Raw genomic sequence first — 19,155 nt, 5'->3', positions numbered from 1 at the left:
TTCTATGAGAAGACAAGTGCCAGTGAAATAGCGTTATGGAGCCATGACCATATTTACTCATAGTAAGCTACAGTAAAACCTGTCTAATCCACCTTCAACTGGGGCTAGAAAATTGTGCCGGATTATACAGTATACTGGTTTACAGGGGTACTGTAAAATGTAAGGTATAAATGACATATTTGAACACTTTATCTGATACAGTAGAAGTACAGTCCAGGTATATCCTGTTATTCAAAGATTGCACTAAATGAACTTTTTCCATTAGTAAACAAGGATTTTATTTTACCGTACCCATTTCCATTTATTTTAGGACTTACAAATCATGCCGTTTTTCCCAGAATAGACAGGTTCATTATGCAGAGCAGCTTTGTGCTGGGGCTTTGATTCGTGGAAATTTTAAAGAAACTTTTTTTCAAATGTATTTCCCTTATTTAATAATAGCTACATTTGTTGTCTGCCATGTTTTGCTAGGACATTTTCAATGCACTTTATAGTGTTATCATGATCATAACTTTGAAGCAACCCTACTTATGCAAATAGGTCTTCCTAGTCAAGTCAGTGTTGACCTCTATATATATATATATCTATATATTATATATATATATAATATATCTATATATATATATATATATATCGTAATTAAGATGGGTAAAAAATCTCACCAACAATGTAGAAGGAAACTACTCACAAAAGTAATTTGATTGCCTCTACCTAAAGCCAAGTTGTTTCTTGCTAACATTAACACCAGTGCAAACTGTCCATGCCTACTGTGGACTTGGAAAATGGAAATTCTAGGTTAGCGATAACTACAGGGCTTATCAAGCATACATCAGTCATATTTAAAATGTACACTGGAACAGAGCTCATATTGAAGTCAAAGCTCCAAAAACTATTTGAAAATAATTCTAAAATAAAATAAAAACGACTTACTCGACTACTCACAAGCCCCTGAATTATAAGCCTTGGTAATGTACTTCTGGTTTGGTAACTTTATTAAGTGGGGTTATTATTTAAAGCACAGCACTAATGATAATTTTAGTTAAGAGCTTTGAGGATTTAGACCAATGTGTATTTGTATTTTGGACGAATGGTCAGCATATACATTATTATTGAAAGACATTGGAAGGTATATATTCAGAGAGTTAAATGACTGATTATGAGCAGGGTGTGTTAGTTTACATTCACCTGCGCAACACTTACAACAGTATACCCATGGTATACCTGTCATAGCAGTAACCCATTGCAAGGAATGAAAATGAATCACTGACAGAAGAAGGGATAGACACAGACAATTTAAGACAAGTGGGTGTTTAATTAGGGTGTTTACAGTATTTGCAGTACATATATGGCTAAAGTTTAAATATGTACTTTATTAGGGTAAAAAGTAGAACCCTGGCTTATATTTGTGGTGAAAGAGCAAGTCTCTTATATACAAAGTGATCCATAATTCACACAGTAGAGATTGTGAGTGCTGAGGAACTGCAGAACTTCCCAGCGACAGCGAGTGGAAGCGACAGCGAGTGGGAGAAGTACAGGCGTGGAAAAGTACAGAGCAGTTTCGAAGCAGTTTGAAAGCAGGTTGACAGCTGCAGAAGAAACTAAACTTCAAAAAAAAAAAAAAACCCTCAACATGGTCTTCAAGCCAGTAATCTGTGACACCTGCTTGATGTGGGAAATCCGAGAAAACCCAGCGGAGCTAAACCAAGTGTGCGTAAAGTGCCGCACGATCCAGGATTTGCATAAACTAGTAAGTATGCTAGAAGTGGAGCTGGAAGAAGTGAGACAGCAACAGGATCTTGAGGAACTGGCACACCCACAATTCATGGAAGTCTGCATCACCCCTAACAGACTGAAAGCCACCAGGGAGATAGAAGGTCAGAACAGCTGGGTTCAGGTAGGCAGAAGCAGGGAAAAAAAGAAACTTCGTCAAACACAACCACCAGAAATCAAAACAACCAACAGATTTGAGTCACTTCAGAATTTTGACGAGCAGAACCAACAACAAGAGAATGAAAGGAACAACATCCAGGACCCTATTGACAGTGGTGACCAGACAGCAAAAAGAAGGGAGGTCATGATTGTTGGGGACTCCATATTGAGAAACACAGCAAGTTCAATTCGCAGTTTGGACCCCCTTACTACAACAGTGTGCTGCCTTCCGGGAGCACATCACTGAAAACGTGGACAGGCTCCTAGAACGAACAGGAGACGACCCGGTAGTAGTCGTCCACATCGGTACAAACAACATTGGAAGAGACAGACCAAAATCCCTGCAAAACAAATTCAGAGAGCTAGGAAGGAAATTAAAAGAGAAAACCAAAACTGTGGTATTTTCTGGTATACTACCCGCACCTTGCAAAGGACCATATGGACAGCTGGAAATAATTAATCAAAACGCATGGCTGAAGACGTGGTGCACACGGGAAGGCTTCACCTATCTTGATCATTGGACCACATTCTACAACGAGGACTATCTGTATAGACGGGATGGACTGCATTTAAATAACAAGGGAACTAGTCTACTCGGAGAAAAGATCCTCGAGCAGGTTCGGAAGCATTTAAACTAGAAAGGAAGGGGGGAGAAATCAACAAAAAAACAGAAGGGAGACCGCATCAAAACAAGAACAACAACTCAGGTAAGACAACCATTAAATGTATTTATCTAAATGCTAGAAGTATCAGAAACAAAATTCTAGAACTTGAAGCTACTGCACTAACAGGTAACTATGATGTGATAGGTGTTACAGAAACGTGGTTATCTGAGAGTGATGGGGACGAATATAATATTTGTGGGTATACACTGTATAGGAAAGACAGGCAGGACAGAAGAGGAGGAGGGGTAGCGCTATACATAAGAAACAGTCTTGAAGCCCAGGTGTTAAACCTGGACAAAGAAAATAAAACCGAATCAATATGGGTCAGAATAACAGACAAAAATTCAAAAGGCATAATAATAGGAGCATGCTATAGACCGCCAGATTCAGACGGTGAGCACAATAATCTGTTATACAATGACATTAGAAATGTGTGTAGCAAAGGAGAAGCCATACTAATGTGGGATTTCAACTTCCCCCAAATAAAATGGGAAAACCCGGTGGGTAGCGCGAAGGATGAAATAGAAATGGTGGAAATGACAAATGACTGCTTCCTAACACAATTTGTGAAGGCACCCACTAGAGGGGAGGCATGCCTTGATTTAGTCTTTTCAAATAACGAAGATAGAATAACTAAAACAGAGGTCAGAGAACCACTGGCAAACTCAGACCACAACATGGTCTCATTTGAAGTGTTTTTTAAATCCCCAAAAGTAAAGACTAAAGCTAAGGTTTACAATTTTAGAAAAGCAAACTATGAAGGCATGAAACAGAGACTAACAGAAGTAGATTGGAGTAAAATAGAGAAAACACCCACAGAAGAAGGATGGTTGTTCTTCAAAAATGTAGTACTAGAGGCGCAAAACAATTATATCCCTAAAGTAGACAAATCTAAATGTAAAACTAAATTGCCAAAATGGTTTAATAGATCAATTAAAAAAAATATTCAGCGAAAAAAGGCACTTTACAGAGCATTAAAAAAGGACCAAAAAGAAAGTACGCAGAAAGAGTACACAGAACTGCAAACGCAAGTCAAAAAGGAAGTTAGAAAGGCCAAGAGAGAAATAGAAATGAACATTGCTAAGGGAGCTAAAACCAATTCCAAAATGTTTTTCCAATATTACAACAGCAAGAGAACATTCAAAGAGGAGATTAAATGTTTAAGAGATACAAATGGCAAAATCGTAGAGGAAGAAAAAAAAATAGCAAATATGTTAAATGATTACTTTTCACAAGTTTTTACAAAGGAAGATACTGACAACATGCCCCACATGTCATCCAGTTCCTATCCAGTTTTAAATAACTTTAGCATAACTGAGGCAGAAGTGTTAAAGGGACTAGGAGCTCTTAAAATAAACAGATCCTCCCAGTAGTACTCAAAGAAATGAAAGAAGTAATTTACAAACCGCTAACCAAGATCATGCAGCAGTCTCTTGACACAGGGGTGGTACCGACAGACTGGAAAATTGCAAACGTAATACCGATCCACAAAAAGGGAAACAAAACTGAACCAGGTAACTACAGACCAGTAAGCCTGACTTCTATTATATGCAAACTTATGGAAACTATAATAAGATCCAAAATGGAAAATTACCTATATGGTAACAGGGTACTGGGAGACAGTCAACATGGTTTTAGGAAAGGGAGATCGTGCCTAACTAACTTGCTTGATTTTTTTGAGGATGCAACATCGATAATGGATAATTGCAAAGCATATGACATGGTTTATTTAGATTTCCAGAAAGCTTTTGACAAAGTCCCGCACAAAAGATTAATTCTCAAACTGAACGCAGTTGGGATTCAAGGAAACACATGTACATGGATTAGGGAGTGGTTAACATGTAGAAAACAGAAAGTACTGATTAGAGGAAAAACCTCAGAATGGAGTGTGGTAACCAGCGGTGTACCACAGGGATCAGTATTAGGTCCTCTGCTATTCCTAATCTACATTAATGATTTAGATTCTGGTATAGTAAGCAAACTTGTTAAATTTGCAGACGACACAAAAGTAGGAGGAGTGGCAAACACTGTTGCAGCAGCAAAGGTCATTCAAAATGATCTAGACAAGATTCAGAACTGGGCAGACACATGGCAAATGACATTTAATAGAGAAAAGTGTAAGGTACTGTACGCAGGAAATAAAAATGTACATTATAAATATCATATGGGAGATATTGAAATTGGAGAAGGAATCTATGAAAAAGACCTAGGAGTTTTTGTTGACTCAGAAATGTCTTCATCTAGGCAATGTGGGGAAGCTATAAAAAAGGCTAACAAGATGCTCGGATACATTGTGAAAAGTGTTGAATTTAAATCAAGGGAAGTAATGTTAAAACTGTACAATGCACTTGTAAGACCTCATCTTGAATATTGTGTGCAGTTCTGGTCACCTCGCTATAAAAAAGATATTGCTGCTCTAGAAAGAGTGCAAAGAAGAGCGACCAGAATTATTCCGGGCTTAAAAGGCATGTCATATGCAGACAGGCTAAAAGAATTGAATCTGTTCAGTCTTGAACAAAGAAGACTACGTGGCGACCTAATTCAAGCATTCAAAATTCTAAAAGGTATTGACAGTGTCGACCCAAGGGACTTTTTCAGCCTGAAAAAAGAAACAAGGACCAGGGGTCACAAATGGAGTTTAGAAAAAGGGGCATTCAGAACAGAAAATAGGAGACACTTTTTTACACAGAGAATTGTGAGGGTCTGGAATCAACTCCCCAGTAATGTTGTTGAAGCTGACACCCTGGGATCCTTCAAGAAGCTGCTTGATGAGATTTTGGGATCAATAAGCTACTAACAACCAAACGAGCAAGATGGGCCGAATGGCCTCCTCTCGTTTGTAAACTTTCTTATGTTCTTATGTTCTAACTGTAGACATCCACCCTATTTTTGTGCCCACACGGTGCGTCACATGCTTGGTTTAGATGCAGGTCAGAAACTTCAAATTGTCTCTCCATTGTAATGAGAATATGACGTAGCACACACATATAAGCACATTCAAACAACAAAGACAGAATAGCTAAAACAAAGGTCAGAGAACCACTGGCAAACTCAGACCACAACATGGTCTCATTTGAAGTGATTTTTAAAACCCAAAAAGTAAGCACTAAAGCTAAGGTTTACAATTTTAGAAAGGCAAACTATGAAGGAATGAAATAGAGTCTAACAGAAGTGCATTGGAGTAAAATAGAGAAAACATCCACAGAAAAAAAGGATGGCTGTTTTTTAAAATGTAGTACTATAGGTGCAAAACAATTACATCCCAAAAGTCTAAATCTAAAACAAAATTGCCAAAATGGTTTAATAGATCAATTTAAAAAACAAAAATCAGCAAAAAAACACATTTTATAGAGTGTTTAAAAGGGATAAAAAAACAAAGTACACAGAAAGAGTACACGGAACTGCAAATGCAAGTCAAAAAGGAAGTTAGAAAAAGGCCAAAAGAGCGATAGAAATGAACATTGCTAAGGGGGCTAAAACCAATTCCAAAATGTTTTTTTTTCTAATATTACAACAGCAAGAGAACATTCAAAGAGGAGGTTAAATGTCTAAGAGATACAAATGGCAAAATCATAGATGAAAAAAAGAAAATAGCAAATATATTAAATGATTACTTTTCACAAGTTTTTACAAAGGAGGATACATACAACATACCCCACATGTCAGCCTGCTCCTATCCAGTTTTAAATAACTTTAGCATAACCGAGGCAGAAGTGTTAAAGTGACTAGGAGCTCTTAAAATAAACAAATCCACTGGGCCGGATGAGATCCTCCCAATAGTACTCAAAGAAATGAAAGAAGTTATTTACAAACCGCTACCCAAGATCATGCAACAGTCTCTTGGCACAGGGGTTGTACCGACAGACTGGAAAATTGTAAACGTAATACTGATCCACAAAAATGGAAACAAAACTGAACCAGGTAACTACAGACCAATATGCCTGACTTCTATTATATGTAAACTTATGGAAACTATAATAAGATCCAAAATGGAAAATTACCTATATGGTAACAGTATCCTGGGAGACAGTCAACATGGTTTTAGGAAAGGGAGATTGTGTCTAACTAACCTGCTTGATTTTTTTGAGGATGCAACATCGATAGTGGATGATTGCAAAGCATATGACATGGTATATTTAGATTACCAGAAAGCTTTTGACAAAGCCCTGCATAAAATGTTAATTCTCAAACTGAATGCAGTAGGGATTCAAGGAAACACATGTACATGGATTAGGGAGTGGTTAACATGTAGAAAACAGAACGTACCAATAAAGGAGAAACCTCAGTATGGAGTGTGGTATCCAGTGGAGTACCACAGGGATCGGTATTAGGTCCTCTGCTATTCCTAATCTACATTAATGGTTTAGATTCTGGTATAGTAATCATACTTGTTAAACGTACAGATAACACAAAAGAGGAGTGGCAAACACTGTTGCAGCAGCAAAGGTCGTTCAAAATGATCTAGATAAGATTCAGAACTGGGCAGACACATGGCAAATTACATTTAATAGAGAAAAGTGTAAGGTACTGCACATAGGCAATAAAAATGTACATTATAAATATCATATGGGAGATACTGAAATTGAAGAAGGAATCTGTGAAAAAGACCTAGGCGTTTATGTTGGCTCAGAGATGTCTTCATCTAGGCAATGCGGGGAAGCTATAAAAAAGGCCAACAAGATGCTCGGATATATTGTGAAAAGTGTTGAATTTAAAACAAGGGAAGTAATGTTAAAACTGTATAATGCAATACTAAGATCTCATCTTGAATATTGTGTTCAGTTCTGGTCACCTTGTTACAAAAAGGATATTGCTGCTTTAGAAAGAGTGCAAAGAGGAGTGATCAGAATTATTCCGGGTTTAAAAGGCATGTCATATGCAGACAGGTTAAAAGAATTGAATCTATTCAGTCTTGAACAAAGAATCCTGCGCTGCGACCTGATTCAAGCATTCAAAATTCTAAAAGGTATTGACAATGTCGACCCAAGGGACTTTTTTGACCTGAAAAAAAGAAACAAGGACCAGGGGTCACAAATGGAGATTAGACAAAGGGGCATTCAGAACAGAAAATAGGAGGCACTTTTTTACACAGAGAATTGTGAGAGTCTGTAACCAACTCCCCAGTAATGTTGTTGAGGCTGACACCCTGGGATCCTTCAAGAAGCTGCTTGATGAGACTCTGTGATCAATAAGCTAGTAACAACCAAAGTTTACCGTTTGTAAACTTTCCTGTGTTCTTATGTTCCTCAGGCAAGGGTGTGGTCAGATCATGGTAAGGCTCAAACGGTCTGTAAATCGCCTTCTCACTCTAAAAAGCTGCGCAAATTGACAAGTTTTATACAATAACTCAAACCCCACACACAGTGTATTAACATTGAATCTTAGGAGCCTTGTGTTGGTAAAATGTGTTGCATTATTGGAGACAAAATTGGAAAAACCACCAAAATGAGAAGGATGAGTACAATATGTGTGCAGTTGATGGAAATGACCAAATGAGAGACTGAGAAATTAAAAATGTTTGGGTTCTAGGAAATAAAATGTGATTTCCTGTGATTTCAGCCAAATGTATGAACCTTCCCCACATCTAAATTCTGAAATCAAAATCTGATATGATTAATTCATGTACTTTTTTAGTCTGTTTAATTATTGAAAAGAGAAGGTAGAGTTGAGCAAAATAGAGTTCTGGATCTCCCTTGGCTCCCATGACAGCCACTTGACTGAAGAGACTAGAAATCATCCTTAAAATTCTTCCTTTTTGTACATTCAGCTGGTCAAGTACAGTAAAGTTGTTAATCCTAAATTACAATAGGAAATACAATTTGAAACATGTCCCAATATGACTCCAGCAGAAATTTTTGTTTTGGCAACTATGTGCCGTATTTTCAAAGTCTTTACTCCAGTCTTTAATTAGCTCCTGATTTATTTATTTTTTTATTTTTTTATAGGAGAAATATACCTATTGACTGTAGAAGCTAGTATTAAAAATGTCAAGTGATTGCAGTAGGTCTCTACAGCACTCTCATGTAGTACAAAAGTATTATGAGAAGTGGTTAAAGCTAACATTACAATTCCATAATTCTTGTTGTGCACTGCTGTTAGCTACATAAGTCTAAAATGTGCTTAAAGAAACATATGTTATAACAAACAATCATTTTAAAACATGATGTCATGGATGTCACTACACAAACTTAAAGAATGCTCCCATGCTCTACTGTGTTACGCCTGCACTTCTGAGGCAATTTCACCTCAGCGGTGTCTTTTGGGCCAGAGCATGTTACTGGCTGAAAACATGTCAGTCAATACGGGAAGCAGCTGATTGGTTAATGAAAGAAAATAAGCTGTTGAAGGCTGGGAACAATATCACCAAGTGACCAAGGAAGTGCAGCACTATCAAATAGATACATCTTTAATCTGGCATAGTTTTAAAATAAAAGCGTATGGAGCGAATCATGCAAGGAGCGAATCTGCTGAGTTAGACATGCCAAGAACACATCAGCATTAAAAACAAGAAGCCAGTATAGTCAAGTTACAGAGACATCATATGCCTAAAATCAGGCAGTTATACTAGAAGTGATCCAAAAGGCACTGACCTTCAAATTGTACATCTCAGCACTCTATACTCATATAACCAAGATACCATACAATAAGGCACAACACGAAAAAAAAAAGTATAACTAATGCGCACAATTATAGTTCAGTCCCTTCAAATGTAAAGAATAGTTTTCTAAAGGTTAGACCAACTCAAGTTTGAACATGTTTGGACTAACTTTATCACTGTAGCCAGTACTGTTTTCTTTGACAAGCTTTTTTAATGCCAAACTGGACCATCACTGTTCTGAGTGAGTAGGATCTAAAGTGGATTAAGATCAGATTTGTCCTCATAATATCATGCCTGAACCTGTTGATCCACCCCCTTCTTGTCACAGATAATGGAATAAAACACACCCACAGGCCTCAGGCTACTGGGGAGATGCTTCAACAATCCCAAACAGTTTGCAGCTTACCCTGTGTCAGAGCAGAAGCACATCAGCAAGGAAGATAAGGTGCGGTTCTGAAACAAACACTCCTCTTTTATATTTCTGTTGATAGGCGGTTAAAAGAGATTCAAAAGATATGTAATAGTATTGTTCTTCTTTGTTCAGTAGACTAATATAGATACATATTTTCAGTACATATGTTTTTTGTATTTTATTTTGTAATATAACTTTTTTTCAAGAATTTTATTTGCTTTTCCTTAGTCTTTTTGAGTTTTAGTAGCAACACATTTCTTTTTCATTAATGTCCTAGATGTTGATTTCATCTGTGTTTAATTAAACATTTAATATTATTTCGTTTTTCGATTTGTAAAATGTTCTTCACAGAAATACTGTATAGATCCAGAGCTGAGAATCATTAATTTGGGAAAAATGACATTACTGCAAACTGTTTGATTGGATTCAGAACTGTAACACAAGGGGTTAAGCAGCAGGCTAATGTGAGCCAGCATACTAAGCTACTGTTATCAATAGTACTGATACTTCTGTATAGCTCTTCTAAAAGTTTACCACAAAACATTTGACATTTTGCAGTTTTCCCATGGTTTTATTATCCATTTACTGTGGTTTTCATGTTTTTTAATATGCTTTATCATACCTCTCCAGGCTTTACAATGCTTACCTGTGCTCTACCATGTTTTATTACACTTTGCTATGCTTTACTATGATAAACATTTATAAGGTAGGTGTTATGTAGTTGAATGTGAATTATGCTTTCTGATGACGTGTGAGAAATAGTGGAAAAGAGAATGCCAGTGTTGTAGGCCAGGTATCCGCCTGGAAAATCAATGAGAGCGTGTTGGTGTTATATTATAATGACTTGAAATGACAGGCATGTGAAAAGGCCTTTAGAGTCAATACAGGTGAAATGAATGTATGGAGTAGGCGATGCTTGTCTGGTTATGCTTGTCAGCTATGCTTATTTGGTTTATTGTAGCTGATTCATCCCAGAGCTTTGTCTAGCTAGCTGGTTCTTACAGATAGCAGATGCAAATACATGTCATGGTAACCCATTCCAAACCCTCCCCACTGTGTCCTCAACCCTCTGTATTAAGCTTACCTCATACAGTTAAATGCAGTACAGTATTGTTAATAATACATGACAATAATAAGTAAGATGAAGACTGTCATAGAAACAGACACATAGCAACACAACGCTGGCCCCAAAGCAGTTCCAGGAGTGTAAAGTTTAAAAACAAGAAGCTCGCCTTGGGGCTTACCAGGGAGCCCTGCTGTCCCCTACCTCACAACAATGAGGTCATTACAGCAGGTGTTATGAAAGGAAAAGGTTTTACTGTTTAAAGGAGCAGACCAAAACCACATTATTGCGGGCAATGTAATAATAAAGTAATGCCTTCTCTTTTTTTCAATACTGTATTACACTATTGTATTCTTTGTCCTTTTACAGATCCAAACATTTCAAAATGGCTTTTGACGGCAACTGGATAGAATACAAAAATGAAAACCGTGATGAATTTTTAGTTGCGATGGGTAAGTTGTTGAAACTGTGTTAATGTTAACTTTCTGTTGTATTGTTGTGTGCAGTTTGGGTGTGAGAAAGCTGAGCCGCCACTAACACACACACACACACACACACACACACACACACACACACACACACACTTTTCTACAAGGCTAAATAGATGGGTATTTTTTGTAATATCTGGTACTACCCTTATGAAAGTTTATCATAGTAAAAGCATCTTAATACTGTTGTATCAGATATCATGTGGAAGATTTATGAAATCATTGTGTTAGCTACAGTAGAATATGAAAAGGCAGATCCCTATTAATTTGGAAATCTGAGGATCGTTTCACAAAGCAGTTCTAGGTACCAGTCTGTCTAATCCAATTCTCTTCCATAAAAATAAATAAAGAAAATCAACACATTTACCATTTAATCATATTGACTTTCTGAACGGATTTCTACTAAAAAATATCGTTCTATCGTAAGATATTATTTTTTTAAACAGGAAATATTAAGATAGCTTGCTTGCTTAAGTGCTAGCAGGGCTTTGTGAAACTGGCCTCAGATTATGTCCCAGTAGAGTTTATTACCTCTCTTGACACATCTTTCATTTTCCAATAAGGGGTGAATGCTGCCAAAAGGAAGTTAGCACAAAACATGAAACTCCAGCTGACTATGAAACAGGATGGGAATAAATTCACCATGATAGAGAAGAGCCTCCTTCACGCCAAGGAGACGAGCTGGACCATGGACGAGGAGTTTACAGGGAATTTAGCGGATGGCTCAGTCATGAAGGTGATTTGATTTCAACTAGGGTTACCAGATCACTACACGTACACTTTTCACCTCACATCACAATGCATTCGGAGACACTATACCTGTCTTGGGTACCTTTCACAGCAGAACGACACTTAACAGAATGCCTTGCAATGTGTTGAAAAGCCTGAACTGTCCCAAACTGACCTGAACTATCCTAGTGTACATGGAGTCATATAGTAACCCTAATTTCAACCGAAAAATAAACAAATCACTCTTGGTCTAGTTGATCATAGTGGTGTTCCATACATCAGGACAGACAAATAACCCTCGTGCCCCCAAAAGGTTGCTGTATCCTCATGAGTGAAATAATTACAGGACTCTGAGGCCCAAATCTATAAAGGGGAAAAACCAAAAAGCCATATAATGTGTGTGTTCTGTATGGCCACAGTCATCATCAAAAGAACTACCTATTTTATAAGACAGATTAGGTAAAGCAGGCGATTCCACAATTAAACAATTTAAATACCCATCACCACAATTAGCAGTGGAGAATTACAGACCTCTCACAATAAATAGCGGGTTTGGGTCAACCCTGCGTGTGTAGGCTACACATTCCAGAAGAAAATGAACAGAACACAAATACCTCAGCCTGGTACTAGTCATGGTGATGAGGTTGCTCAGAAGCAAACACTGAAATTTACCAATATGGAATTGCAGAATTTGGTACACGCAGTACTTATAAATTCGAAATACATCACCAGGACAAATTAATAAAATACGAAATGTGCGGTGGCTTCTTAATAAACAAATGTACCACACCACAGTTTATAGTAGATTGTTTATACATTACGACGCATCATCCAGTTATTGTGCTTCCAATATTAATTCAACCTCTTATTTCGTATTGAATAATCCCAGGCATATAGACTTTTCAAACTCAGAAACAATACGTTTTATTTACTTGCATCCATGGCAGTCAAACAGGTGGATAATCCTTTCATTGTTGTACAGCAATATTTCCAACAACAATAACTCCATACAGCTGCTTACGAACAGTCTTCAGTTTAACTACGACTTCTATCTTCTTAAAGTCTTATGCAGTTACAACTCTCCTATTTCTTATGTTTGTCTGTATTTCTTACTCTATGTATGATTTTAAAGCATATCTGTATGGTATATATGGTTGAAAAACTGTACTTGCTCTGGCTACAAACTAACTGCTACTAACTAACTCTCTGTCCCTCTGTCCTTTTTTATTTTATCGTTTTCTTTCCAACTTGAATTTAACAATACTGCCTGAACCAGTATTGTTAAACACCAGAATGCCATATTACAAAAAAATAAATTCTGTAGGCATTATTAAAATAATGGTGGCGGATGAGCCCTCATTGTATATGAGACTTTTTCTTTTGTGCACCTCGGAATATCGTTCAAGCCTTTCTTACTATCCTCCACCGTTCTTTTACCTACACGTTAAGAAGTGAAGGCTCTTGTTAGACCCTGCTTTGCCACTGTGCGGAGACCTTTTTAGGTGCTTCTAAGAACCTTTTTTTAAGGCTTAAAAAACGAGCTCTTTGCAAAATGTTATTAAATGTTTCTTTGTCCTTGAAAACGATGTCTCCTCCTTGCTGCAGACAGGTCTCCCACACCACCTTGTCTTTTATATAGCCTACTGTCTGACTACCGCAAATTAACGCCTGTTTTTCACGCAAATACAAGGCCCGCAATTACCGGCAGCTTTAATAAATTAGAAGGAATATTTAATACACATCATTTGCTGTAAGCGCAGAGACATTGCCCCCACAAATCACGTTTTAATTGTGTGTTTATGCCATTGCGTGTGTTTTAGAAATCCCATACAAGAATTCGTAACCCTCAGCGCCCGTTTTACCGTCGTAAAACATGAGTAATCCTTTTATAAATCTGGACCTGAGTGTTTATATAACAAGGACAATTCTGATAAAGAAGTATGTTTGAACTGAATTCAGATCATTATTTCCGTGAGACAAATAAAATGGTCTGGCTGGCTCCAAACCCTCCAAACACAGTTCCAGCAGTTGTGGGCAGTGAATTGTACTGCATTTAAAGCTGTGGAATCTAGTAAAAAAAAAAAAAAAATGTAATATGATAATTGGTTTTAATAGTAACAAACAGAAGGGTCGGCTCCACTGAATACCAGATTTTACTAAAAATGCTAAATGTCAAGCTATATATTTTGTCTGATTTTCACCAGGGAACCTACACCTTAGAGACTCCAACTTGTATTGTTGGCAAGTTCACAAGGATGTCTGATGGGAAGGAGATTGTTAACCGTAGGAAAGTGGACGGTGATGAGATGATACAGGTTGGTGTCATTCAATGTGCTGTTACTTTCTGTCATATTAATCTCTTTCAATAAAGTGCCTGTTCATAGATCAGTGTTAAGACTTATATTAATAAGAGTAAAATATGTAGGGAGAACTTTCATAGTGTACTGTATTTTTTCCACAAATGAGGACAGCGGAGTTTGTGTATTCTGTTTATATAAACAGGGTAGCGTCATGGCTAAAGCTGCTACCAATCAAAGAATCAGAGACAGAAGCTGCAGTGAAGCGCGGGTGCACACTTTATTAAACAAAAAACAAACAAAACACATGAACAAATAAACAGGCACAAGGGCCAAAATAAAAGGTTAAACAAAATAACGTTGCTGTCAGGCTGGGCATTCACCTTCACTGACCAAGTTCTTCAAAAAAAAAAGCCCAATAGACCACTCACAGCCTCACCTAAACACCACCTACTCCCTCTCCCAGAGGCATGATATATGTGGCCACTCCCTCATTGTGATTGCTGGCAGGGATAGATTTAACCCCAACTAGGTGACACCAAGACACAGCCAAGTGTCTATAGCCCAATCCTTCAATGTGAAATATTCCACATAAACATCCCCTCTTCTTATTTCTATTTCACATTTCTTCTGCACAGATTGAGGAACAACACCAATCTCATACTGTCTGTAGTTACAGTGAAGTAAATGTTTGATTCTGTACAATAACAGTTCATATTTTGTCTTTCCATTTAGATAACTAAAGTTGATGATATTGGAATGAAAAGATATTTAAAAAGACAAGAGGCATGATTCTAATGAAGAGTCCAGGGAAACAAAACACAGACGAACAGCCGGAACTGCATACCAAGTTTTTGTATTTTTATTTTTGGGGGAATTCAAGTAGGTATCACTGAAATAAAAGACATGTTAATTGACTTCAGATTTATTTATTTTTTTTAAGTAAAATATACTGCATTGTAGACTGCTCAGGATCTTTCAGCCAGTCAGAGTGGTTGTTTCATCCACTGTATGCCACGACACATGATAGAGAAACACAACTCATGACAGCCACTGTAGATGTTACTGTTCGTTAGTGCTGATGTCACCGCCTTTAAAAAAAATGCCAGAGGCACAGGGTTGGTCATAAATAGCATACAAACATAGCAGGATTGTGTAACGTATTTTGAAAATAAAGCAGAATATATAGAGGATACGTTGTCAATGCCCTAACCCTAACCCTAACCCTAACCCTAACCGTAACCCACAAGCCCGAACACTGTAATGGAACCCTATACTGTACTGCTCTGAATCAGGGGTGTCTTATCATGCTCCAGGTAAAATTATACAATTAACTACTTGAGGGTCAGGATGGTTAAATTGGTTAAAAGGTTGTAATAAAGACGAGGAGTAGAGAGGCCATTGCACACAAGTTGCGTACTGCAAGTAAATCCAATTTCTTGTCCTCATACTGGAAATCGTGCTGTGAGAGTCAGAAAGGGAACCAATACTGCTGGAAATTCCATGGCTTCAACTTGAAGTTATTCTCATTACAACTATCTTTCTGCTTATTGTGTTTTAACCGTGTGTCTATCCCCGTTTATTAACTACCTGGGGCTCTCACCAATGTGATTAGTGTTTGGGACGGATACATACAGAATATAAAAAAAAAAACACAAGAAGGATATTCTCTTCTTGACACACTTCAGTTCAACACAGAATGTAGGTAGAGTATAAGCTCAATAAACCCTTTTTATTATAGATGTGAATCCTCTTAACTCCCAGTACTCAATTTTTATTTCTGTTTCAATGCTACGATTTTCTATACACTAGATTATAATTGTTACCTGTAAGTGTTCAATAGAGAAATTGACAACTATATTTAGCTAGTGTAATTTCCTAGTGTAACCCTAACCCCCATTAATTGACATAACAAACCACCATTCCAGTTTGGCATGTTTTGGCACAGTCTCTGCTTGAGAGAGGACCAGGACTAAAAGGTAATTCAGCTCAGGGCTAATGTAACCTTTTGGTGCATCTAAAAGATTTTTTGTTTTGTGTTAGTTATTCCACACTGTTCATTTTGTATAACAAGTGGTACAGTATTTTGAATGTCTTCAATCATTCAAGAGGATGCAGTTTAGAGCAGTACAATGTTGCAATATTGCTCTCTACTGTCCAGATTGTGCACTGCTACTTCATGCACCCTTTCTGATTCTGAGGTAAGCAACGGGGTCAATGTGATATTCATTCCTGTAGGTTATTGTCTAGTTCAGAGTCCTGTTCTGAATGAATTTTGAATATCCTGTCATTGTAGGAAAGATGCAGAACACTTTTCTACATCTGGCTTATTTATTATTCATTTTAAACTTTCATGGTCTGCACCAGTTCGGGATATCAGGTAGATTTGGAAGGAAACAATAGGATACTGAGAATTCACTCGTTGTAGTTTCAGTTTGGGATACAAATACTCTTGTCATCCACTATCAATCTATTTGATAAACATCATTAAGACCCAAAATGAACTCTTTCCTGGGAACATTTAAAAATAAGAAGTTTAAATTAAAACAATTACCAATACAAAAATCTATTTACATAAATCACAAAAAATAAACATGATTTTTCACCCTGTCATATACCTCCCTCCTTAGAGGGAGCCATTGGTGCTGTATTTGCACTCACATTAATACAAAAACACACACATTAATACAACAGTCACCTCCTTTAACACCCAGCCATTTGTGGATAAAATGACCCACCCCCCGGGTTTTCTATAAGGGGTGCTCGTTTAACCCCAACCCCTGGGACTTTAATAGGGGGTGCCCATACAACCCCCAATCTAACCCTGGGGAATTCTATAGGGCGCACCAGGGGTGTAGTGCTATATTTAGAAGTGAGGGTCTCTATAACCTGCCCCCCCCCCCCCCCCCCCCTCAACCCTACCCCCCATGTTTAGCTTATTTTATCACTTGATTTCTGATATATGCGTTTAAAATAAGAACTGTTCCAATTATTGCATCTATTGTAAAACGCTGACACATCAGCACAGTGTTGATACAGTTTCCTTTCACCTCTCTTACTCATTATTCTAGACCAGGCACGCTACGCAAACTTTTTCATTATTTCTCTCAAGGGTTTCTTACGGCTATTGTATTCTTTGCTTATTTGTATGGGTTATACACATGTATATCTATCTCCATATATTAATAGGAGCAAAAGAGTTAAATATTCTACATGTGAAGTAAGGAAGCTGTGCTCTCTCTGCCCAAGAAGTGAGGGGTCAGTGCTCCCTGACGACCCCGCAGCACTACACCCCTAGGGGGCACCCTTTGAACCCCCAACTTAAACCACGCAGAGTTCAGTGTCCCGGCTGGTGCAGGCTGGCCAGTCAATATCTAGGTGGGCAATATATGGTTTGCCCCCCCCCCGCCACCCCCCAAAATGCACACACACACACACACACACACACACACACACACATACTTTTACTCTGAAAAAATAAATCTGACATTTTTTTAAATGTCCTCTGTGTATTAACACACTTTTTTTTCATAAACTGTGGTTAATTTAAATTAGCAAACATTTTCCAGTGGTCATACTACACACTCACCCCCGGACCACTGAGGTGATGGAGGGACACCGTCTGGCCTGGCACTGACTTTGTGGGCTCATAACTCAATAACCGTTTACCCTATGATAATTACATTGTATATATAGTGTTTGTTGTTGTTAGATAATATGTAGAAACTGCAGAGGTTCAGAAGTTCTTACAAGTACAATATGGCATTTTTATTGTCAGCATTGCACTTACAGTGTATTTCTACATTTACCATTATTGCAATTGTTAATGTGTTGACATATTATTAAACAAGAAGAGCAGTTTGTGTGTGTGTGTGTGTGTGTGTGTAGTGAATATTTAGAAGAGATCCTGAATACTCTTAAGTACTCATTTTCATCCGCCATGGGGACCCCTCAGTTTGAAGCCCATAATTTAAAAAAAAAAATAAAAACAGAGCTGAGAGCGAATATTCCAGGTACTTCCATATGCGATATCAAAAGAATATGAGATTGCGTGGAGTGCGGGATACACCCTATAGCCTGTAGATCGCTGTTTCGAGTCCAGTTTATGTCATCGCCGACCGTGGCTGGGAGTTCCCACGGGGGTGGCGCACAACTGACCGTGCGCCTTCCGGGTAGGGAGGGTTCAGGTCGGCAGGGTAATCCTCGATTCACCAGTCACCAGCAACTTCTGTGGCCGATAGGGCGCCTGCGGGTCTGCTGTAGAAGCCACTCAGTTCTGTGGCTTCACTGTAGACCTGCAGCGTGAAAAAAGACGGCTTAGCAGTACACGTTTTGGAGGACACGTGTGTCTGCTGCCGTTTCCCGAGTCCGCGTAGGAGTTGCTGCGGTTAGCCGGGATAAAAATAATAATTAGCCAGGGTGTCCTCGGCTCGCCACGCACCAACGACCCCTGCGGGCTGCCCGGGAGCTGCATTGTCCGTCACTGTGGCTCCTGCTGCATGGTGAATGCGATTTGATTGGCTCTTGTAATGCTGAAATGTCCATACCCCTCGATTAGCATTACAAGAGCCAATAAAATCACGTGAAAGAAAAGCAGGTGGAGCTCATTTGCATATAAACTCCAGATTTAGCTGGCCAGTTAAATATTGATAAGAGATTTAAGATTTAGATTCAGTGTTGTGAAAATACATATTTAAAAAATATATATATTCACAACATCTAGAAATCCGGGGAAAAAAATACAAGATTTAAGTTAAATCTGGAAAAAAAAGACATGTTAAAATATTAACGCTTTTTTTAACACATGGCACCCCATATAAAAATGACTGGCAGCTACATTTAAAAATCAAAAAGGAATATGTGATGGTGAGGTGGGGATGATCCAGATATGGTGTCCATTTGAATATTGGCTTTTCCTGATGCTCTGCAGTGGAACGCTTCTGTTTCCTGCTTCGCCACAAACACCATTAGATA

At 38.0% G+C, this 19,155-nt stretch overlaps 1 protein-coding gene across 1 annotated transcript; it reads left to right on the top strand.

Annotated features, from left to right (window-relative positions):
* The first annotated feature begins 9,572 nt into the window (after positions 1–9,572).
* Positions 9,573–15,098, top strand: LOC121326058 (fatty acid-binding protein, intestinal-like). The gene is made up of 5 exons (XM_041269207.1): positions 9,573–9,637; positions 11,037–11,119; positions 11,719–11,891; positions 14,089–14,199; positions 14,917–15,098. The coding sequence occupies exons 2-5, from the start codon at positions 11,053–11,055 to the stop codon at positions 14,971–14,973; spliced, it is 408 nt and encodes a 135-aa protein (XP_041125141.1). The 5' UTR covers positions 9,573–9,637; positions 11,037–11,052; the 3' UTR covers positions 14,974–15,098.
* Positions 15,099–19,155: the final 4,057 nt, after the last annotated feature.

This window comes from Polyodon spathula, chromosome 13, assembly GCF_017654505.1.
Source record: "Polyodon spathula isolate WHYD16114869_AA chromosome 13, ASM1765450v1, whole genome shotgun sequence".
Taxonomy (NCBI): Eukaryota; Metazoa; Chordata; class Actinopteri; order Acipenseriformes; family Polyodontidae; genus Polyodon; species Polyodon spathula.
This window is presented reverse-complemented; position numbering and strand designations above follow the sequence as displayed.